Source organism: Hemibagrus wyckioides, linkage group LG21 (genome assembly GCF_019097595.1).
Source record: "Hemibagrus wyckioides isolate EC202008001 linkage group LG21, SWU_Hwy_1.0, whole genome shotgun sequence".
In the NCBI taxonomy this organism is placed as follows: Eukaryota; Metazoa; Chordata; class Actinopteri; order Siluriformes; family Bagridae; genus Hemibagrus; species Hemibagrus wyckioides.
Window position 1 is genome coordinate 2643841 of NC_080730.1, and position 22367 is coordinate 2666207.

Consider the following 22367-nt stretch of genomic DNA (forward strand, 5'->3'; position numbering starts at 1 on the left):
TTTAATTTATTAATAAAGAAAACGTTTTTAATGGGACGTCTGTCAGACTCAAGTCTTCAGGATGGATGAGTTTGTGATTTCTTCTTGTCATTTCTCTCTCTTCTATCCGCTTTGTGTTTCTCTCTCGCCTTGTTGTGTATTCCCTTGTTCCCAATTTCTCTCTCTCTTTCTCACTTTATATACCTGTCTTCTCCTCTCACTCTCTCTTTCTCTCTCCCTATTTTTCTTGTACTTCCTCTCCATGTCTCTCTCCCTTTTTCTCATGCGTTCTCTCTCTTCTATCCTCTTTGTGTTTCCCTTCTCTCTCTCCTTTGCCTTGTTTTTGGGTATTCCCTTGGTATTCCCCATTTCTCTCTCTCTCTCTCTCTCTCTCTCTCTCCCTCTCTCTCATGCTTTCTCTCTCTCTATCCTTCTTTGCCTTTCCTCATTTCTGGCTCATTTCTTCTCTATACCTGTTCTCTCCCTCTTCCTCTCTCTGTCCCTCATTCTCTCTTTAGTCTCCTCCTTTCACCTCACCCTCTCCTCCTTACTCTGGGCATTCCCATCTCTCTCTTTCTCTCTCTCTCTCACTCACTTTACTTCCCACATTTACATACACACACACACACACACACACAGGTATACAGCGATTTGTGAGGACCAAAAAAGAGCTAATGTTTCTAAAGCTAACTTATCATGGCATGTGTATATGTTATAGAAAACAATTATTAAAAAAAATAATCATAATTGCGTTAATTAATTTTGGAGAGTAGTAATAATGTAAACAAAAAAATCAATCAAACAAACAAACAAACAACAAAAAAACCCTGGTGTATTGGTGGACGTGTGTATTTTGTTTTTCAGCCAATAATAAATAAATAAATAAATAAATAAATAAATAAATAAGAATTTAATAATAAAAAAAGTCAATAAATCCCTGGTTGCTTTTTTTTTTTCTTTTTCAATTTTTACACTTAGCCTAAAACTGTGTTGTTTCATTTCTGTTGTTTCACTCTTCTTGCCCAATATTAGATTTGACAAATGTATAATATTTCATTTCATACCCAGGAAAAAAGCCGGAGGTGAATGTGAGAGGGAGAAAAAAAAGAGAGGGGGAGAAAAAAATGGAGAAAAAGAGCAAAAAAATAAAAAGTGTGAATAAACACAGCGGACGACAAACAGCCTCAGGTTTTTTTTTGTTTTTTTTTTGCCCAGGTCTGGGATTTTCCCGGCAGCTTTTGATATTAATCCGTCCACTTCTCTGTTCTCAGGCTGCTCTCGCACCTCGCTCTCACTTTATCTGGCCCCAGGGAGCTGCTTCTTATTTCTCGGGGATCTTCCTGCTGCTGTGTGTTTCACGTTCGTTTGAGCCGAGATGGAGGAGGAAGCTGCTGATGGAGAGAGAGATTAGGTACGAGAAGGTCCACTTCAGATAAAATGAAACCTCTCTCTCGCTGAGGAACGGATAAATTCCTCACCACACTCCTCCGCTCCCCACCTGAGATTCTCTGGTGTTGAAAGAAGATCTCTGAATTCTGAGACCAATTCTTTTTTTTAAAATTAATTTTACAATGTTTAAGAAAGGTTTTTTTTCTTTTCATAAAGAAATAGTTTTTGATTTCTGTCTCCAATTTCGCCGACAAGGTCAGTGTGGAGAAAAGAGGCTTCAGTATAGATCTGTGTGCAGAGTGTTTATGATGAAAAATGAAGAGTGATGAAACTCTCTCTCTCTCTCACACACACACACACACACTTCATCTCTCTTTCTTACTTTCTCTTTCTGTGATCTAATCCTTCCCACCTCTCTCATGTTCTCTCTCTCCTTCTCTCTCTCCCTCTCCTTCTCTCTCTCTTCTGTTACTTTCTCCTCTCTTTATTTCTCTCTTCTATTCTTTTTGTTTCTCTCTCTCCCTTCTCTCACTCCCTTGCCTTGTTGTTGTGTTGTGTACTCCCTTGCTACCCATTTCACTTTCTCTCTCTCTCTCTCTAGCTTTATATATCTCTCTTCCCGTCTCACTGTCTCCTTTTCTCTCCTTATTTTTCTTGTACATTCCCTCCATGTCACTCTCTCTCTCCTGTTCTCTCATGCTTTCTCTCTCTCTCTCTATCCTTCTTTGCCTTTTCTCATTTCTGTCTTGTGTCTTCTCTCGATCTGTTCCATTTTATTCTCTCTCTCTTCCTCCGTCTCTCTCCCTCATTCTCTCTTTAGTGTCTATCACCTCCCTGCCCCCTCCTCCTCCTCCTCACTCTGGGCATTCCCATCTCTCTCTCTCTCTCTCTCTCTACTCTCTATCTCTTTCTTGCCCCCCTTCTCCTCCTCACTCTGGGCATTCCCATTTCTCTCTCTCTCTCTCTCTCTCTCTCTCTCTCTCTCCTTTCTATCTCTTTCTTGCCCCCCTTCTCCTCCTTACTCTGGGCATTCCCATGTTCTTCTCTCTCTCTCTCTCTCTCTGTCTCTCTCTCTCTCTCTTTCTAGCCGTTAGCGCCTGTGATAATGGGCTTGATTTATTCCTGTTGGTTTAGTGGACGAGTCTCCAGGCGACTGGAGCGGCTCACACGGCTAAGGCGCATCTGTCACGTGCTCGCTCTCGCACGCCGGTGGGTCAGGATGCGTGTGAGAGCGCGACTTTTTGTCAGCCGTGTGAGTGCGGGTGCGATGGACAAGGCGCAGCGTACTGAGAGAAAAGTATACACCCACTGTACTGTTTAACGTAAGGACACACTCCATCATGTCTGCTCTCAGTGTCTGTTCGGGAGATGAAGGACGAGGACGATTACACGCGGATGGATAAATACAACGCGAAGCCCTTTCTCTTTCCGTCTGTGGAATCAGACTGCTGGATTTTGGTTAGCTGTATTAATTACAAAAAAGAAATCCATAATAAACTGACTCCTGTTACTTTGACTACGGCTTCCATGGCGACCGTCGTCACGGCGGCGCTTCCAGAGAGTCTATCGAAGGAGACGTGAAATAACAAAGCTATTTCCGTGATCAAATAGAGAAAATGGATATTAGAGGGCGCGGGACCGAGGAAAGGGGCGAAGGTCGTCACGAAAGAGCCTCGGCTGCTTCGTTTCTCTTCGCACTTCAATCATTCTCCTAGTAAACAATGGCAGAGGTCAATAAACGCTCTGAACATGATGCTTTTACTCATCTACTGTATTCATTTCTTTCTTTTCCTTCTGTGTTCAGACAGACTGGAGAGAAGTGTCGGTCTCTTCAGGCAGAACAGCTCACTAATGTCTTTTTACAGAAGAGGAAACAATTTAAAGCTGATAATAAAAGGAAAAAATCCTCTAATGTTTCTGTACTTGTGTGATGAGATGAACAACAAAACCTCATCCACTCTCCTGACTCACGGCACCGGAGCAGGATTTCAATAAACACCGACACATTTCTTCCAGACTAGGGTTGTGTCTCAAATCACACACACACACACACACACACACACACACACGTAGTATTCTATAGTCCTTTCTTCTCCTTTATAGAAACATCTCAGACCTACAGGAAGCTCTCGGTTCTGAGGAGTGTCTTCTCTAGGTGTGGATTTGAGACGCAGCCCGTGACAACAATCACCAGAACAGTGTCACCTCAGTGTATGACATTGCTGTGGATGAAATAAATCAGGAAATGTTTTTTAGTATGTTCTGGAAATTTGGAGAAAATTTGTCTATGATGTGGTCTTTAGATAGATAGACAGACAGACAGACAGACAGACAGACAGACAGACAGACAGACAGATAGATAGATAGATAGATAGATAGATAGATAGATAGATAGATAGATAGATAGATAGATAGATAGATAGATGGAAAGATAAACATTCCTAATGTCCACTTTTGGTCAGTTTGATGACAGGAAGGAGCATCATTTAAACACATCCAAGTTCCTCAAGTAGAAACCTTTATGTTCTGAAGCCTGCTTTCAGACCTTAAATATAAAGTGTGAGCACATATATGTGTGTGTGTGTGTGTGTTATATGCTGTGTGTTATATGCTGTGTGCTTCCTTGTGTGTGTGTGTGTTATATGCTGTGTGCTTCCTCGTGTGTGTGTGTTATATGCTGTGTGTTATATGCTATGTTTCCTCGAGTGTGTTTTGTACGCTGATGGAACTCTACACACAAAGCCACTGCAGGAATCACACAGAAGCAGAGCCGCTGCCCTTTACCTTGTAATGAAGTCCACGTGAACAAACCCTTAATCAGGTCCAGGAAAAGAAATCAGGTGTCCTGTGCACTGTGTAACACTTTAAATATCATGAGAGCTGAAGGAGAGAGTCGGCGCTGAGCTGCAGGGCTGCGTGTCTGTAGAGACGTGATGCAGTAAAACACCTCAGGTGATTATTTTGGTGAAACGTGACCTGTTCGTGAACGGTGTGTCATTTTGTGCTCTTTGACACCAGAAAGCAGAACCACCACGAACAAAATGACGACTTTAACAGCAGGAAAATGAAAACATTTAACCAAATCTTCATAACCTTACTTATGTAGGTATTTATTTATTTTTGCTTAACAAAAAAAACCAAAACACATTTAACCAAAACTTAACTTTAAGCTTATTTATTTATTGATTTATTTAAATTAATTAATTAATTAATTAATTTTTGTTTAACCAGAAAAACATTTAACCAAATCATCATAAACTTATTTATTTATTCATTTATTTTGTTCATTCATTCATTCATTCATTCATTCATTCATTCATTCATTCATTTATTTATTTATTAATTATTATTTATTTATTTATTTTTGTTTAAGCAAAAAATTACCAAAACTTCATAACCTTATTTATTTATTCATTCATTTTTGTTTAATAAAAAAAAATTAACCAAATTTAACCATTTTTATTTACTTATTTGTTTGTTTGTTTGTTTGTTTTTCAGGAAGAGTGACACCGCAGCCCACCTACCTGCTTTCCTTTTTTGTCTCTTTACACCATTTTACCTACTCACAGGAACTTCCATTCACTGCAATGGAAATGATTTCTTATTCAGAAATAACTTAATGAGGACTAAAGTGTGATGCGAAATATCTACAGATTAAAAAAGTAAATAAATAAAAAAATCTTGTTTTGCTATTGGTTTTCATTTAAAATGTTTCCATGAAGTCGTATGTAATAAACAATCGTTTAAAAACAGATAACAGGAGAAAAAATAAAATAAAAACCCCAGCTCGATGTTCCCCATTACATAGCCGTGTCCAGTCCTGGCTAGGTTGAGTTAATGAGATCAGATTTATTGTTAGCATTGTTATTGTTATTCCTTTTGCTGTGGTTAGGAGATGAGAAATCGATCATTTGAGCTGCTGGTTCGACTCTGTGCACTAGTGAACATCCTAAATATACAAATATTTCCCATTTGAACCAGTGATGACTCTTTTCTTCCCAGTTTGTGTTAGTTTTTCTTGCTCCTCCTAATCTTTATACATCGTTTTTTCTTTCCTCCCATATTTCACTCCAGCCATGTTGAAGGCAGGAACAGATAAAAAACTTTTTGCACTTTTATTTAATTTCTTCTGCTAATGAACAGCGTTCCTCCTTCCCCTCCGCTTCCCCCCACAGAATTCAATACAGGCTTTATAATAATGATCAGAGCTGGAGGAAGAGCTGTGCTGCTCGGTCTACGGTGGAGGGGGAATATTAAATGAAGAGCAGAACGCCACAGGAACCGAGTAAGGTTTCAGACGGCAGGATTTCTTCAGCCTGTAATGTGCACTGGAATCTGAGGCAGTGCTGTTTGGTCTGATATGGAAGATGGATGCTAGAGATGAATTATTTAGCTCAGGAGGCTTTGTGTGTGTGTGTGTGTGTGTGTGTGTGTGTGTGTGTAGCATGTTGATGCCTCCGTTCACACTCTCGTACCTCGACTCCCTGTACTTTCAGCTTCATGTGATCCTCCCGCGTGGTCTTGCCATCTTTCCTCTTCTTCCAGCAGTAGCCGTCTTTCCTGTACTTCACTTTCTTCCTGTTGTACAGGATCATAGACCCATTTTGTGGCCTGAGAATAAAGAAAGAGAGAGAGAGAGAGAGAGTTATAAATGAAAGGAATATCCACCAGATCTCTGGAATGTTACTAGAGCGATGGAGAAGGTTTTTTTCTTCCTTAGCTGGTGATGCTGGTGGTGATGAGCGCATTATTTAGCATTCTCATCGGGGTGGGGTCTGTACATCCTGAAACAGGCCCCGCCCATTAGATCTGAAAGCTTTCGTCGTGCGAAAGAGAGAAAGAGAGAGAGAGGGTAAATCCAGCAGATCTCTGGAACATTACTAGAGCAATGGAGGAAGTTTCTTTCTTCCTTCATCCTGAAACAAGCCCCGGCCATTAGAATTGGAAGCTTTCGTCATGTAAAAGAGAGCAAGAGAGAAAAAGTTATAAATAAAAGGACAATTCACCAGATCTCTGCAACATTTCTAGAGCGATGAAGAAGGTTTCTTTCTTCCTCAGCTGGTGGTGATGAGTGTATCATTTACCATCCTCATCACACCCTTCGTGCCCTCGCATCAGGGGCGGGGTCTTTACATCCTGAAACAAGCCCCGCCCATTGGAACCTGAAAGCGTGTGATTTGTAGTTAACGTTAAAGAGACATGCCAGCACAAATAAACGCCACGTAACAGAAACATCTTTAATTCGTCACGTCTCAGGACCAAACGCTGCTTTTTCACTCACGCCGCCTCTGCCTTCCCTCATATGATGCCACATTAAAATTTGTGACCTTTCTCTGCTAAAATAAACGCTCGATCTACGGAACCCATTTTCGCGTTTTATGACATCATCGACCTCGCGCGCAGTCGTTCGCGGCGGTTATGGAGAATGAACAGCGCATTTCTCTCATAAGTGTTTATCAGTGGCATAAGCAGGAATGATGGACTGTTCTCCAGACCTCTGTATTACACACATTAATGTCTCCATTGGGCCTCTTTATCTGCCACATCGACTCCCATTTGTATTGGGAGTTTATTGCTAGCCCTCTCCTTCACTGTTTTATGGCATTCTTCTAAAGCCAATGCTTTTTTTTCCCTTCTCTACTTTTTCTTTCGACACGGCGACTCTGCTGCAAATCAGAGACGCTTTAAAATGGAGCTGGATTCAGGAAAGGGTGCAGAAGAAGTTCCTCTAATGTTTTTTTTTTAATGATGTGATATTTAACTAAACAGTTTTATTTCATTTATTAACCATTTCTAGATATATTCGATTTATTTCAGAATATCACGATCACAGAATTTTTTCAAAATGAGTGCAGAATTTCCACAGATTTGGGTCATGAAGTATCGTGTGACATCATCACATCTTCACTGGAAGGAGGGGTGAAAAAAGTTAAAAGAAGAATCTTACACTTTACATCTTGTAAATTTTATCAAATCTAAGCATTTTTGGTCCAGCAATCACTGTTAGTGAAATATTTCGTGCCAAATTTAATACTATTAAAGATCTGTTTATCTCATCGTCCTCTTTTTCTCATTCACGGTTTTATAACTTTCTTCTACTTTTTTAAAAATAAATTTATTTTTGGACACTCATTTATCACGTATTCAGAAACATGTCTGCCTCTGATTTATTTATTATAAATTCTAATAAAGATTTATTCAAACCTTCAGTCAATTAGTCATTCATTTACTTGAATATTTTATTTTCTGAAGCAGATTTAAAACGGATTTTTAATTTATTTTTTGCTCTCTGTTTAAACAGAAGCTGTGTGATGTCTAGCTGCACGTTAGCAGGAAGTTTAATACGCTAACAGTGTGAACACTATATATATGCTCGTCTCCTTTCGCCTCGGACCTGTGGGGAAGACATTTTCATTTTTTAATCGAAGTCGGCCGGCAAAAACGGAAAGGAAAAATAGAAACAGAAGAGAAATGAAGCACTTTAGCTGGGGTCTTGTAAGGCGTGCCCTGAGCATATACACAGCGGAGAGAGAGCGAGCCACGTCGCCTCCTGCTCCCTCCTCTGCCTCTGTGTACGTAAGCGATCCAATTAATCTTATCGGAATTATACATATTTATACACGGAGAGAGGGATGGGGAAGAAAAGGAACGTCGGGCGCTTCGTTATCGGACGCGGATGACAGAGGGCTCCTTCTGTTTCTGCAAATTAATGGAGAATAATTCCGTGCCGGCAGAAGTGCGCGTTCTTAACGGGACAAACTTCTTATCTACGGAACGTCTCGTGTTTAGTTTACAATATAAATCTCGTAAATACAACTTTTAAAGTAGCTTTTAATGGCCGTCCGCGCGCCGCGATGAATTATGAATGGCTTTGCGGTGTTTCCGTAATGCATTAAGAAGATATAAAGCCTAGAATCGACACGCTTGAGGAGCAAAATACATCCAGGGACCGTATTGTAATTATGCAATTAATTCATAAGGCGACATAATCCTTAAGTAAGTACGCCTCCGGAGCTACGTGTATCTGCTGGTCTGCTGATAGGATCCCTGCACATTATGTGATATTAAAAGCTACTAATTTAACCACAATGGTGATGATGAACTCGTTACTTTTGTGGAGAAACGTTCGAGAAATTCTTTTGTCACAGAGAGCTCGGGAGGAAGGTGGAGCGGGTCCATTCTCCTGAGATCTTCGGTTAAGGTTAAGGTAATAAAATTCGGAGTAGATGATCTGATGCTGGTGTCGTTAGCCAGTGAATAGGATGGTTACAGACTTGAGAAAGTTTGTATTGTGTGAGCATCAGGAACATCTGAACTTGCCCCTGGACAGGAAGTCCATTCTAAAACCTCTAAGTCGGTTAGATGGAACATTGTTTGGTAGAAGTGATGCAGATGATACCGAATATCAATCAGAATTAGCTGTGTGATTACTTCAGCTCCACTTTTACACCCAACAGAAGGAACTTAAGTGACTTCTTTCCTTCTCTCTCTCTCTCTCTCTCTCTCTCTCTCTCTCTCTCTCTCTCTCTTTTTGACTTCGTTCCTGGATATAAGCAAAACTGCATCTAGTTTTGAATTTGTACTGTTTTATACCCTCTGTTGTTGTTGCTCTTTCGTCTGTTCCCTCTTCAGGGTCGCCACAGCATATCTCTTGGTCCACATGTTTTGATTTGGTGCAGGATTTACGCCAAATGCCCTTCCTGACGCGACCCTCCCATTCTATCCAGGCTTAAGACCAGCACTAGTGTTAAAACAGTTAGCGTTAAATCTCCTCTGTATTAGCGAGAATTCCCTAATGAGAACTTCACTCTGATTGAGATGATCATGATTCACACCTACTTCTGTAAAATGAACACACTGACACTCCATGATAAATAACATTCCTTATGTTCACATGAAAGTTCACTGAGTTTATTGAATCAGATCTCAGTGCTATAGCGGTTAGTAGAGGGTTAAAAGAGGAGACAGTGAGGATAGTTTTAGTTCTTTTGATTAAACCGGATTTGTTATCGAGTCGTTTCTGAACAGGTTTTAGTTTGTATGTATGATCTGTAGAGTGAATTGTTTTAGTAAAACTTCTCCAGAAAACAGTGAAACACACTGGTCTGACTTTTACGATGACATTCGCTCACTTTTGCTCTAGTAATTATCTTTTTAAGGGATTTTTTTGATGGATGTTTAAATCTTAATAAAAAAAAAACCCCTCACATTTGCTAATGTTCACATTCAACGAAACAGTGAAATATTTCCACTGACAGTGAAATGGTGAAGCTTAAATATCTAAGATTTAAAGACTTTATAAAGTAAGAATGGATTTATGATCTGATGGGGATAAAAATCTCCACGCTGGGCGAAATGGCTCTTCCTTTTTTTGTGGAAGGATTTATGACGCTGTAAAATACCGCTGGCTATCATAAGGAGTGGTGTAGTTTCTTGGGAAACTGGTAATTAGACTGTTTTACAGTTAAAACAGGAGCTGGAACGGGAACAGGAGCAGGATGAAATTACAGGGGGCGCTGATGAGCTTACCCTTTCTGACACTGTCTCATTCTGTGCTTTCAAACTCTGAAATTTTCCACAAGGACGTTACATTCTCTAAAAGAGCTATTGAGCTGTACGGCCTGTCAGTGGGTGGACTTTTTATACCTTCAGATTCTCGAGGAAGTGAATATGGTTTAGATATAAAAGATGTTTTCAGAACATTATAAACATCTGTATCATCTGTATCTTAAGATGTTGAGGTTCTCTTTGGGAGTGACACGGTTGGACAGGATTAGGAATGAGTACAGTATCAGAGGGACAGCTCATGTTGAACGTTTGGGGGACAAAGTTAGGGAGGACAGATTTAGATGGTTTGGACATGTCCAGAGGAGGGAGAGTGAGTATATTGGTAGGAGAATGTTGGACATGGAGCTGCCAGGCAGGAGGCAAAGAGAAAGGCCAAAGAGGAGGTATATGGATGGAATAAATGAGGATATGAAGCTAGTGGGTGTAAGTGTTGAGGATGCAGAAGATAGGGATAGGTGGAGAGAGATGATTCGCTGTGGCTACACCTGAAGGGAAAAGACGAAAGGAGAAGAAGAAGAAAATCATCTGTATTATATAAAACATATATATTCCTGTTTGTGAAATCCATTAAACTTTATTAACTTTATATATATTTATTATATATATATATTGCTATGGACTATAGGTCCTGATAGAAATAAACCACTCCAGTGTCATACTGTTACAGGAAAATAATCAGCAACAGCGTGCTCTCACTGTATACTTTATATACTTTTATTCCTCTTATACCACAGCCAACTGCCAATGTTTACATTTATATCATTACTGTTATTTACAAAAGAAATACGGTGGCTGACAACACAATAACAAATCCAAAAACACAAGGACAAATCAGAGGAAAAGGTAGGTAAAGTTTGCGAACGGAATTCTTCCCTCTGATTGGACGAGACATCTGTCACTCAGGATATACAGGAAGTAGGAAATTGTGTATCTAACTTTATTTCTTGTACATGTGTGGAGTACAATAGTGCAGCTTTAAATCATTTAAAGAAAATAACAAACATATATATTTATATTTATAAGAAAATGGAGTTCATTCAGCTCTACTGTGACGATGTTCATATGGTCAGTGTGATGTTGGAGATACTGATAGTGTATCATGGAGTAAAGATTAGTTTGTGATCTCTAAAAACACACCAGGAATGCTTTGGAAGAGCAAATTATTCCAGATTAAAGGATGTAAGGAGCGCTATAAGAGCAGAGCTGTGTTCATACACACACCAGTGCACTTTCTACTGCTGCAGCTACTGCTGGACTTCCTCTATATCCTGAGTGACCGATGTCTCATCCAATCAGAGGGAAGAATTCCATTCACAAACTATACCTACCTTTTCCGGTTTGTCTGATTCGTCCTTGTGTTGTCGGATTTGTTATTGTGTTTTCGGATTTGTTATTCGGCCACCATAAAGAAGGGCAGGTTGTACGTTTTATCCATTTATTGTTACATTTAATGTTGTGGAATAAACAGTCGTTCTGTCAGATGCTCCTGAAGAAATGCAAGCTCCATAAATAGTCAAGAACCATTTTCACTACCTCAGCGATTACCTGCCAATCAATCTGGTGATGAAAACATATAGAAAACTAATCAGCGCCTTCTGACCAATCAGAATGCAGGATTTGACAGCACTGTGGTGTATGTGGTGTTATTCCATCTCCACAGTGATTTTTAGTGAGAATTTGTTCCTTGAGTCTTTGTGCTGAACCGTATGTGTGTGTGTGTGTGTGTGTGCAGTTTCATCAAGTCTCCAGGGTGAAAGGAAGCCAAATTATAAGCAGAAACAGATCCAGAATCAAGGTCAGTCTATTTGCAACAAATAGTCCTAGAAACTATTTGGAGTAACATCGGCGCTGGGTTTATAGAGATGATTTTTCCCAAAAAGGTGTTAGAAAAGTGTTTTTTTTTCCTGGACTGACCGCCCTGCTCCGCCCCCTCTGTCCGGACGACGCGTCTGCGTCTTCACCTTTTAATAAAAGTGACGACTACAACAAATATCCTTATGTACTCTGCTTCAATGTCATCAATCTTGCACATCAATCAATCATCCCATTAGTGTGAGGACGAGGGCTGGGCCGGCTCGGAACATAAAACACACACACACACACACACACAATGTGACTTGATCTGTCCTGTCAGCAGACGGCTGATGATGGAAGACGGGAGTTCATTGTTGTCAGGGTGTTTTATCAGACGACGCTCCCTATCATATCCCCTGACAGGAAGTACTTTAAATGTAAATACAGCATCGTCTTCAGAACAGGTACTCACCTTGCGCTGTAACGTTATACTCCGCACGTGACACGTGAAGGCTTCTGATTCATGGGATGTGAAACGTAATGACACGTAAACGATTTCCACATGTAAAGGAGAACAAATACTCGTGCTCCTGCTTGATCGAGTGAGCGTGCTAGGCTAGCTTAGGCTAGTTTCTTTATTTTTTTTACTAAGCCTTTCCGCCGTTTCGGATTTTCTACAAACAAGCAAAAACCGCTGTCCCTGCAGGGCTTATCAGGATGAAGGACCCCACAGAAGGTTTATAAATAAAGGCCTGTGCTCTGTTGCTACCTCGGTGTAAGTCGAGGTTGTGTGTGTCAGTGAGCCTGGAAGGCGGGCAGCGAGATTCAAGCGTCTTATCTCCCGAAAGCAGAGAGCGACCGCGCTGCCAGGGATCAATAAGGTGACCACAGGTGACTTTAAAACACATGGCACTTCTTCCGAGCGAGCGCTAACCCAGGCACGGCTGACTCGTGAAGGCTGTGGAATCTGCTGTGGAGTCGAATAATCGCATAAGCAAGTTGGTGGATTTGTGTCTCATTTTATGGATCCGTACCCGGGGGGTGTTGGAGGTCAGGCGCGACGGCGGCGGTGTCTGGAGTCACGCCGCGGGCTGTGACAGAAAGCCTGAACTTTGTAGCCGGGTAAATCGTGTTCTGCCGTCGTGCTGTGTGAGTCAGAAACAGGCAGCACAAACACGACTCATGGGATGGAGTCATCGCTGCCTTCACTACCCGGAGACGACTCAACGTTTTCGTTCGCTTTGAATATTTTATTTTTAGGTATTAGTGTTTAGTTTGCCTTCGGGTTCCGAAATGTCCTATTTCAGAGATAAAAAACGTGCTGCTCTCTTTTAAAACGGATAAGTAATAAACAAATTGTTTACTTCTAGTCAGAAAAAACAAAATGTTTGCAAAGTTTGCGAAAGGAATTCGAAAGAAAGTTGATGAGAATTCACGACAGGTTTAAAAACAACAAAAGTCTGCTTTTTGTCCCCTAGAGGTTGCGCGAGAGGGATGTGTGTGAGAAAGAGAAGAGAAATGGTTTATTCTGGTGTTCGGTTATCTCATCTGTTTTAGAAGGGCACAATGTGTGGGACTGATGCCCAGGTTTAATTAAGCTGTTTGAAGTGGCTGTGATGTGAATACATCAGAGTATGGATGCAGACTATCAGTGCTGAGGTCTCCTGCCCATACACACACACACACACACAAACACACACACACACAATACATAAGGTACTTCATCCTCCCTCCTCCTCCATCTTTCACCACACCCACAGGGAGTCAAATTAATTTCTTGCAAGACTGCAGGGTATTAAAGTAAGAGACAGTGGTCTTTGAAAGTGAGCGGCGCTTCACTCTTTTGTTGTATCGGATCAGGATTCTCACTGAGATGTGATGGAGTTGCTTCCTTGTCTAATGTGTCACGCCACTGGAATGCACTGGGACATCTTAAAAATCAGCTTTTTATGACAGCTTAATCAAACGCATGTTTTTTTCCCTCCTAACTGTGTGTGATGAGAATAATCTCCATTTAGTCCTATTTTCAGCTTCATCAAATCTAATTTTTTTCTCCAACCTGTGCAGGCTTTCTGTGTCTCAGAAGCTAGACCAGTCATTGCCTATGGCCTCTGACTCTGCCCTATTTAAAACCCTGTCTAAATACAGCACAGTATGTTCTCCCCTCTGCCTGCCTCTCTCTCCGTCTCCTCGCCTCGCCTCGGCTCAGCGTAGGCTCGGTCCATTCCCATTCTCGTCTCATCCCTGTCTCACACCTCTGTAATTTCATATCCATCATTAAAAGGCTCGGGGAGAATGAGGCTCCGCCAGAGCGCCCGGCTATAAAAAGCGTTCCACCGACGAGCGCCTTGCCTTCCATTTCCATCTCTGTTGTAAATTGGCAATTTCTGGAAGCCTGACAACATTGTTCTCTCGACAAAGAGTGAGGAGAAGACAGCAGCTTATTAACCTGGTCTCAGATGCGCCCACCGTTCAGGTTAATAACCGCAAAGCGAAACATCCGGGGGCCCGAGGGAGAGCACGCCGTGAGACTGGCGTTGATGATCATGCGAGAGACAGGCGGCAAAGCCCAAGAGCTGATTGCAATGAAATTAGATTAATCTTTGAAATGATACAAGGGGGCCTTGGATGTTTGTCGATTTTATCCCTCTCAGATGCTCCCTCTCGCTCTCTCTTTTTCTCCCCTGTCCTGGCAGTTTTACTTTCCTCTCATCTTCTCTTCATTCTTCCCCCGACACTCCTTCCACTTCTCCAAAGTTCCTCTCGTCTCGTCTCCTTGAACAACCTCCGGTTTCATCTCATCTGCTCTTTATTGATCAACAGTCAGATGTTTTGTCATCTTCAGTATAATTAAATGATGATGTGATGTCCAGATTCAGCGATACATCATCCGTGACTGACGGGGCGCCCGGTAGAGGACAGCGCTCGGTGGCTTTAAGAGCACGGGCCTTAACTAGCCGATTTATCTGACTGTACTGTTTGTCTCAGCAGTTTGGCCCTCTGTCTTTCCCAGAGGAAAAAGAAAAGGGAGAGGAAAAAAAGACAGTGTGTCTAGGTAGTGCTATACACCATGCACCATTGGCACTGCCCAAGGAATTCAGCTCTCCTTCATCAGCGCGGAGTCGTAAAGCGGGCAGTAAACAGGAAGCTTAGATTACGTACGTGTGTCCGCTAAGCCTGAGCGATAACAAGTCAGAAAGTCTCAACCTTTTATTCAGCGTCGACTTTACGAAAGTCGATTGTTTTCTCTGCTACAGGTTTGTCTCAGCAGTTCTGTCCTCATTCCCAGAGGGGAAAAAAAGGGAGAGGCAGAAAAAGAGTGTGTGTCAGACCTGTGGCCAGCATTGCACGTTGTGCGCCAGCGGCACTGCCCGAGGAATCCGGTGGATCAACTCTCATTCATCAGTGTGCAGTGGCGTGCCTCTCCGGCCCACTGACCCGGCACACAGAGTGGCCAATGGGCCTGATATCGACCCACTCCACATGTCCACACCATGGGAAGGGATGAAAAAACGGACGAAAAGGAAGGAAGGAAAGAAAGAAAGAAGCAAAGTCACGCAATGTCGACGAGCGAGATGATCATTTTAGTAATTGTTGGTAAAGTTAGTGTTAAAACATTAAACACATGTACTGTAGATTCAGATACTGTGCTGTGTTTGTTGATTCTGGTTTTGTTTGGTTTGTGCTGTGTGTTTGTTACACCTCCGTAATCTCAGACCTAAGTGATCAGGTTTCACAGTTAGCTCCTGAAAACTAACGGCAAGTTTACGCTTCAGTCATGATCAGTGTCGTATTAATGAGAAATCCCAGCAGATATATACAATGGTGAGTCAACTAACTCGGCTCAGATAGTTCGTGAAATTTTCTTGCCAATGATATTAGGATGAAAGTGAAAGTTTTGGAAGTGTGAACAGATAAGCGAGCTGGACAGACTGAAAGACTAAAGCGCCGCTGCATCGCTCTCTTTAGGCAGAATTCTCACAAAATCTCACTGTGCCACGATCTTCAGTCAAACAGTATTTGTGGTAACGCAGGATAGTAAAAATAGACCGGATAAATACAGGATGCCAATAAATGTCTCATGGTGGTCATTATGTCAGTAACAGAAATTCTAGTTAAAGAATGAAAGACGGTGTTTCTGCTGTGTCAGGGTGGAGTGGATCCGTGTAGCCGGCTGCGCTGGTACTGGATCATTTGATGAACAGCTGACAGGAATAAACAGGAGCTTTAGGATGACACATGCCTCTGAGATGGAGAGCATCCTTTAACAAATCCCTGATATATCCTCTTTATTCCTAGAGTAAACCTCTGGGATATACGACAGATACGTGTTCTTACACTCCAGTTGGGGGTGACTCGTTTATACGACACACCGCCGGTCACTGTTTAGTCATAACAGCACAGAGTAGCGCTTTCGTTTTCGTTTACCTTTATCTTCCTTTTCCCCATGTCAAAAATGACACGACCGGCACAGAGATGAGGGAAAGGTCCAGGTTACGTTAGCAACCACCTGAAACTGAGAGCCACTACACAAAGCTAATATTGACCAGCCCTGACTTATCGGATGAAGAATAAAAACAGATGGCGAATCAGGGAAGGATAGGTAGAGACAGTGAGACACGCTGTCCTCTGTAACGTATGGTCCTGACATTGAGGGTCAGAAGGTCGTTGTGGAGCGTGCAGGACGATAAATACTGCATCAGCAGTGGGCTGATTCCTCTGCTTCCCATCCCATAAGCCCCTCTGCCAACGCTGCCGCCAGCAGAAATACTGAATATCAATGACCACTCCACCTTCCCTGTGGTCGCCTCTGCTTCTGATCCTTTTGACCCCCATTTCCTGCCTCCATTTCCCCGCCCAGTGGGAGCCGTCTCTGGATTCGCTCATCCTCTTCCTCCTCCTCATCATCATTCTCCTCCTCCTCCTCCTCTCTTCATGGCTCATCTTCTCAGACAGATGGCGGTGAGCCAGATTAGTGCTTCCTGACCCATCCTGGGCAGAATGTCTACTGCGATCCAGTGGAGTGGCTGGGATGAGACGTGTTTCAAAGACATATGCAGAGATGAAAAAAAGAAAATTAGACGTGTGTTGCATTGAGCTGTTTTTATGTAGATTATAAGAGGTCGTAAGTGTGATGCAGGCTGCTGTGGTCTGGTTAGAGTACAAAATAAATCCACACCTTCTGACCAATCAGAATTCAGCAGTGCTGTGATGCAATACATGTTCATGTACTGTATACATAAAGGTTTGTTTTTGAAACAATTCTGTTAGTGGCAAAATGAGATGTTTATTTCAGTTCTACCTGTGGATCATCACTCCATCATCCAGGTGGACACCACAGGTGTTTCCACAGTGCCCATGGCACAAGGTTGTCTACCTGCTCTGATGCCAAAGCTCATAAACATCCCATTTTTAACCTTCACAGCAGCCAACACGCTCCAACCGTGGGTTAAAAAACAAACATCAAGCAAAACCTTGACACGAGACAGACTTTCGTTTGATGGCAGAAAAACAATCCTTTTCTTTTTCTCTCTTTATTGCTGCCACTGTGTGTGTAAGGGAAAACTGTGGCCTCGTAAAGCCCCCGCTTTTTGTCCGGCAGTGTCAGATTTACGTCCCTCGTTAAGCCGATGACACCCTCCACTCATGATGGCTTGTTAGCGTGGCTCGCTGCCTGTTTTAGCTGGGGCAACATGCTATTAAGATCACGCTTCATTAATGAATATGGCATTATAGCGTAATATTCTCACAAGGGCACATGGGGGTTTGTCCAAGACCAAACTGTGGATTTTATCAAGAATAATATGCTTCTGTGTCCCCTGATTCAAAGAGTCACAGATAATAAGGTGTCTGAAAAGCTGGTAAAGTTACATGTAGTGCTTGTGGCTTCTCTGGAGAAAAAATACAGTTGTTTGTGTTGTGGAGTCCCATGGGGCTGTGTGTGTGTGTGTGTGTGTGTGTATTTGAGCTAGAAAGGACTGATGAAATGCGAGTGTTTAAAACAAACTCATTTGCATGGCTTGATGAGGTTCTGGGGGAGTCGAGAGTGTGTATGTGTCAGCGAAGGTGACCTACAGGGTTAATAGAATGCGGGGCCGAGAAAACGACCCTCACCTCCATCTTCTTCGGTTTATTGGTGCTACATTTGTTGGGTTTTTTTTCTGGTACATCTATTTCTGTTGCTTTCAAGCTTGTAAAATGTAACACACTTTTACATATGAGTGCTATAGCTGACACATGGGAACTGAGTTCTTAATTCTGATTGGTCAAAAAGGCATTGTTTCATTTTCTCTGGCTGACAATAATGCAGGTTTTTATGAAACTACTCCTTCTAATACTTTGTTTCTATAGCAACAGCGCATTCACAGGGTCATTTTTTTGTCTTAATAAGGAGAGACTGGTGTTTACAGCTGATAAAGCATAAGTGAAAAAAGGAAGAAACTTATGCTTTAGTTTTATGGACATTCCACAACATGGATAAAATGTGTGATGGTGTAATCTAATGGCTTAGTGATCTATCAGCTCTTCATAATCGTAAAGATACTCTTCTGTAATTTATGAGAGTAGTCATTAATCTGGCTATTAGTACTTTAATATACGTTTATAAGCGTGATGCAGGAAGGACGCTCGATTCAATTTAGTGTTTTTGTGATGATTTAATTGCAGAAGCCAAAGTGATGTGCTTCATGTATAATTAATAATCTGATACTCGCTCTGATGTTACACCTGACTCGATTAAACAGTTTTTAAACTGGTTACGAGCTAGTCCGTTCTCGTTACCTTCACCACTTTTCCCCCTCCGTGTCAGTCTACCGACAGTGCTCCTGATCGGGTATGCCGAGCCTGATGTGGTTTTTGTGGGTGTGCAGGAGGAAAGAGAGAGAGAGACAGAGAGACAGAGAGAGAGAGAGAGATTGCTCAGAGCCAGCGTATCTGTACGCAGGTCCATGCTTTAGAGCCGGGATGTGGAATGTTTACTCAGTGCGAGCCGGCGCCTGTGACTGAGTGTTGCGTTACAGAGCAGCCGTGTTGTCATACATAATAAGGCAGCAGAGTGCTCGGAGACGAAGGCCAGCTCCTCTCCTTCTCTCGAATCTGTCTCAGGGCTGCCTGGGGATTCGACTAATGCAGGTGTGGTTTATACCTGGGGCTAGGAGAAGGCGGGGGGAAGGGGGTAGGAGATAAGCTCTGCTTTTACAAATCAATCGATAGCAGAGCTATGAATAGAATCAGTGCAGCTGTACAACTGTACAGGACGGCCTGGACTTCAGGCTCGTGCATGTAAAGATGGTAACGAAACCGTCCGATTCGTATCATCAGTAACGTCACAGACGCACGGATTAATGCTGCAGAAGATACCGATCGATGATACAGCGTCGGAGTAACTGGATCACGCGTGAAAAAGAAAAAGCAATAGGAACCCTTCGAAAGCAACCTCATCCATAGGCGCTGAGGGCAAAAGTGAGTCAGAAACGCCTCCCTGTTCCTCTACTTCATCCTCCTCCTCCTCCACCTCCTCCACATTCTACCCAACACATTTCTATTCCACCTGTGCGAGGTCCTCCAGATAGAGCCACAGCAGCAGAAATGATTGTAATTACTCTTTAATTTATTGACTAATGGATGCAGCCTCCCTGAACAGCTGCAATTGTTCTAATGTCCCCAGCACCCAGACACCGCTCAAGTCCTCTTTGGGCACTGTAACTAAAATAATTTATCATTACAAGCACATTAAATTGAAACATATAGACCATAACTGTTGTAATTTATATCAGTTTGAGCCAGTGGCTTTCTCTCTCTCTTCTCTCTCTCTCTCTCTCTCTCTCTCTCTCTCTTTCTGTCTCAAAAAGTGTTGTTTCAGGTGATACAGTCAGTGCTGTTTGTGTTCCTTGTGTATGAAGTGTAAGGAGGCTGATTTCATGCCTTGTTTTTCCTCATCCACCACCTCAGGATTTATGTAATTCTACGGTTAGCAGCAGCTAATAAAAAGCTCTACTGCTGCATTTTTTGTTTGTTTCGGTCACAGCAGAGCTTGCTAATTTTTCTAGCCTGGTTTTGTTAGTAAAGCAAATATAAGGTGATACTGAATTATTGAAAAAATATTTCAATATTAAATCAGGATTGAATACTGGAGACGCTGCACTCTTCACTCCTCATCTCTAATCTTTATTGGATCTGGATTACTGATAATAATAATCTAATCTTGACAGCAAGCTAGGCTGGTTAGTTATTTGATACTAGGTAGAAACGGTAAGAGCAGATTAATCATGGGGGAAAAAAATGGGAATCGATATCAGACTTGGGAACACTGTACTAGGAAGTTTGAGCTCTATGAGGAGAGTATTTTATAATACAGCGTGACCACAAATTAATATTTAGTGGTCATACGTTTATTTCGAGGACGTGAACTAGGTACAGCGATGAATGATCGCAATATTGTGGCGTTTAAAATGTTGTGTAATGTCGTACTTAATACGTCGCCGAAAGTTCTGACGGGAACCGCTGAAAAAAAATCATTGAGAACTTTCCGGAAGAGATAAAAGGTAAAGGGGAATCCATGTCACATCATAGGTGAGGTCTTTAATTAATTATTCCAGCTCTGGTTTCTCTGCATCACTCGTTTTAAACCAGTTTCGGAATACTTTCTACGGTTTAAGTGTCTTATGGCTGGAGATATTAATTCGTGGTGAAAACATAACCACTGTGTCACCCTTTTGGCTCGTTGTAGCTTAAAATTCTCGACTTCCGAAGAAAACTCATAATTTCTTAAACTAGTCCCTCAACCCCGAGCTCAGGAAGTGATGTTAATTCAACATGGCCGCTCACATCGTCTACAGTTTCGTTGAGGAAAATATACACCACTCCTCAGAGTTAGCTAGCTAGCATGTCACTAACAATAAGAGAGGGTCAGCCATGTTTTCTCCCCCACGAAAATGATTCCCGACAACATTCCGATGTGAACTGAATGCTGAATCTGCTCTATTTAAATAATTTACTTTTAAAGAATTTTTATATGTACCAGCAAGTCAAACAAACCAAGCCTTCCATCGCTGGCCTGTCCCTCATTTCCAGCCTTTCCCCTTTTTTTGTTTGTTTCTGTTTGTTTTCTGCTCTTTCTCTTGTTCTTCTCTGCTGACAGATTTGTGGGTCTGATCAATAGAGTGATGTGGGCTGGTGCTGCGAGGAAAGAAGTGCCTTATCCCAAGAGGGGGACAATAAGGACGCACACACAGACACACACACACACACACACACACACAGGCATATGGCAGCAAACTCTCGCTCCTGCCCTTCACACACCAGCTCAGTCACCGGCAGTGAAGGCAGCGGGGGGTGCTGGAGAGTCTCTTTCACACTTTAAAAATCTCTCAGAATTTAAATCTGAAGTTAAATCTGAGTCCAGAAAAAATATGGTTCATTTTGAAAAGGAAAGAAAAAAAAAGTGTGTATAATAAAGGCACCGGGTTTTAGTGTGCTATACTGAATGCTAAGCCGTGACATAAAAGATATTACACTTGCAATGGCACCATAAAACAGCACGGAAATCTGTCCTGAATGAGCTTTGAAAAGCATTTTCAAGGCACATAAAGTTTAACACGAGGGGCGCATCTGCCGAGCCTCGAGGTTCTGCGCTACGATGCGGCTTCGATTTCAGCACCGAGACAGAAAAAGAGGTCTGAGTGTGAGGAGAGGGGAAGAAAGTGTTTTAAAGATGCGTGCGATTGTTTTCCAGACGTAATAAAAGGTTCGAGAGGACGTCGATCCTTCGCTTTATGACTCCCTGAACGAAGGTTTGAGTCGAGTCTAATGAAGCGGGTAAAAAGGAGGACTCTAAGAAAATAGTGCAGTACAGATGGGTGGCAGGTTTAAAGGATATTTTTGGTGGTGTGCACACACTCTTTTTCGCTGTTGTGTAATCCCTTGTCTGCACTGCAGGGGGCACCGTGACATTGAAGCTCTGTCGTGGAACCTGCTTGATGAGGATTTTGTGCTTAGACAACGCAGAGCTGGAAAGTGGAGAAGATGCCTTGGCTCATTTATATATAATAAATTAAACGCCTGAAATGTTTAGCCTGGTTAATTTTATTATTCATAAACCTATTAGGTCGAAGGGTTTTAATTCACTCCTGATGTCGAAATCATGTCTTTCACACATCGTCTTTCATTACATCACGGGTATAAAAACTGATAGAAATTCCTCTAATAGTCATATCTCAAGGAGAAAGTCCTGGACCAGGCCCTCCAGGCAGACCTTGCTAGCCCAGATCTGCAGGGGAAGTGCCTGACCTGGCTCCCCATGCCGAGGTTGGCACGGCTGATGGATGGGGAACATATGGCTGCGGTTCCTCGCTGGCTGTAACGGGTAAGCCTCGAGAAACGTTCGGAATGGACCGGACGTGAGGAGAATGAGGAGACGTGCTTGCATCTCACCCTAACACACCTGAAAAAAAAATTTGTACTTCTAAATTTGCACTCTTTAAACTTTAACTGTTTTTCTAATGGATGTATGAAGCTACTGTTTCATTCCAAATATAATAAATACAAAAAATGCACGTTTTATATAGTCTTTATACAGATATGCTATAGATGTGTTCTAAATAAATACAGATGTGACCAGGACATGCTCGAGTCACAAG

General features: G+C 42.1%; 1 protein-coding gene across 15 annotated transcripts in view; it reads right to left on the bottom strand.

Annotated features, from left to right (window-relative positions):
* Window positions 1-22367, bottom strand: part of LOC131342417 (calmodulin-binding transcription activator 1-like) — a 244339-nt gene that overhangs the window by 99860 nt on the left and 122112 nt on the right. For all 15 annotated transcript variants that reach the window (XR_009203039.1, XR_009203038.1, XM_058373256.1 and 12 more), the window contains exon 4: window positions 5844-5979. Coding sequence is in view for 13 of the 15 variants with exons in the window: in XM_058373256.1 (XP_058229239.1) it covers window positions 5844-5979 (136 nt within the window). In the remaining 2 variants the exon portion in view is untranslated. The remainder of the gene's footprint in view (window positions 1-5843; window positions 5980-22367) is intronic.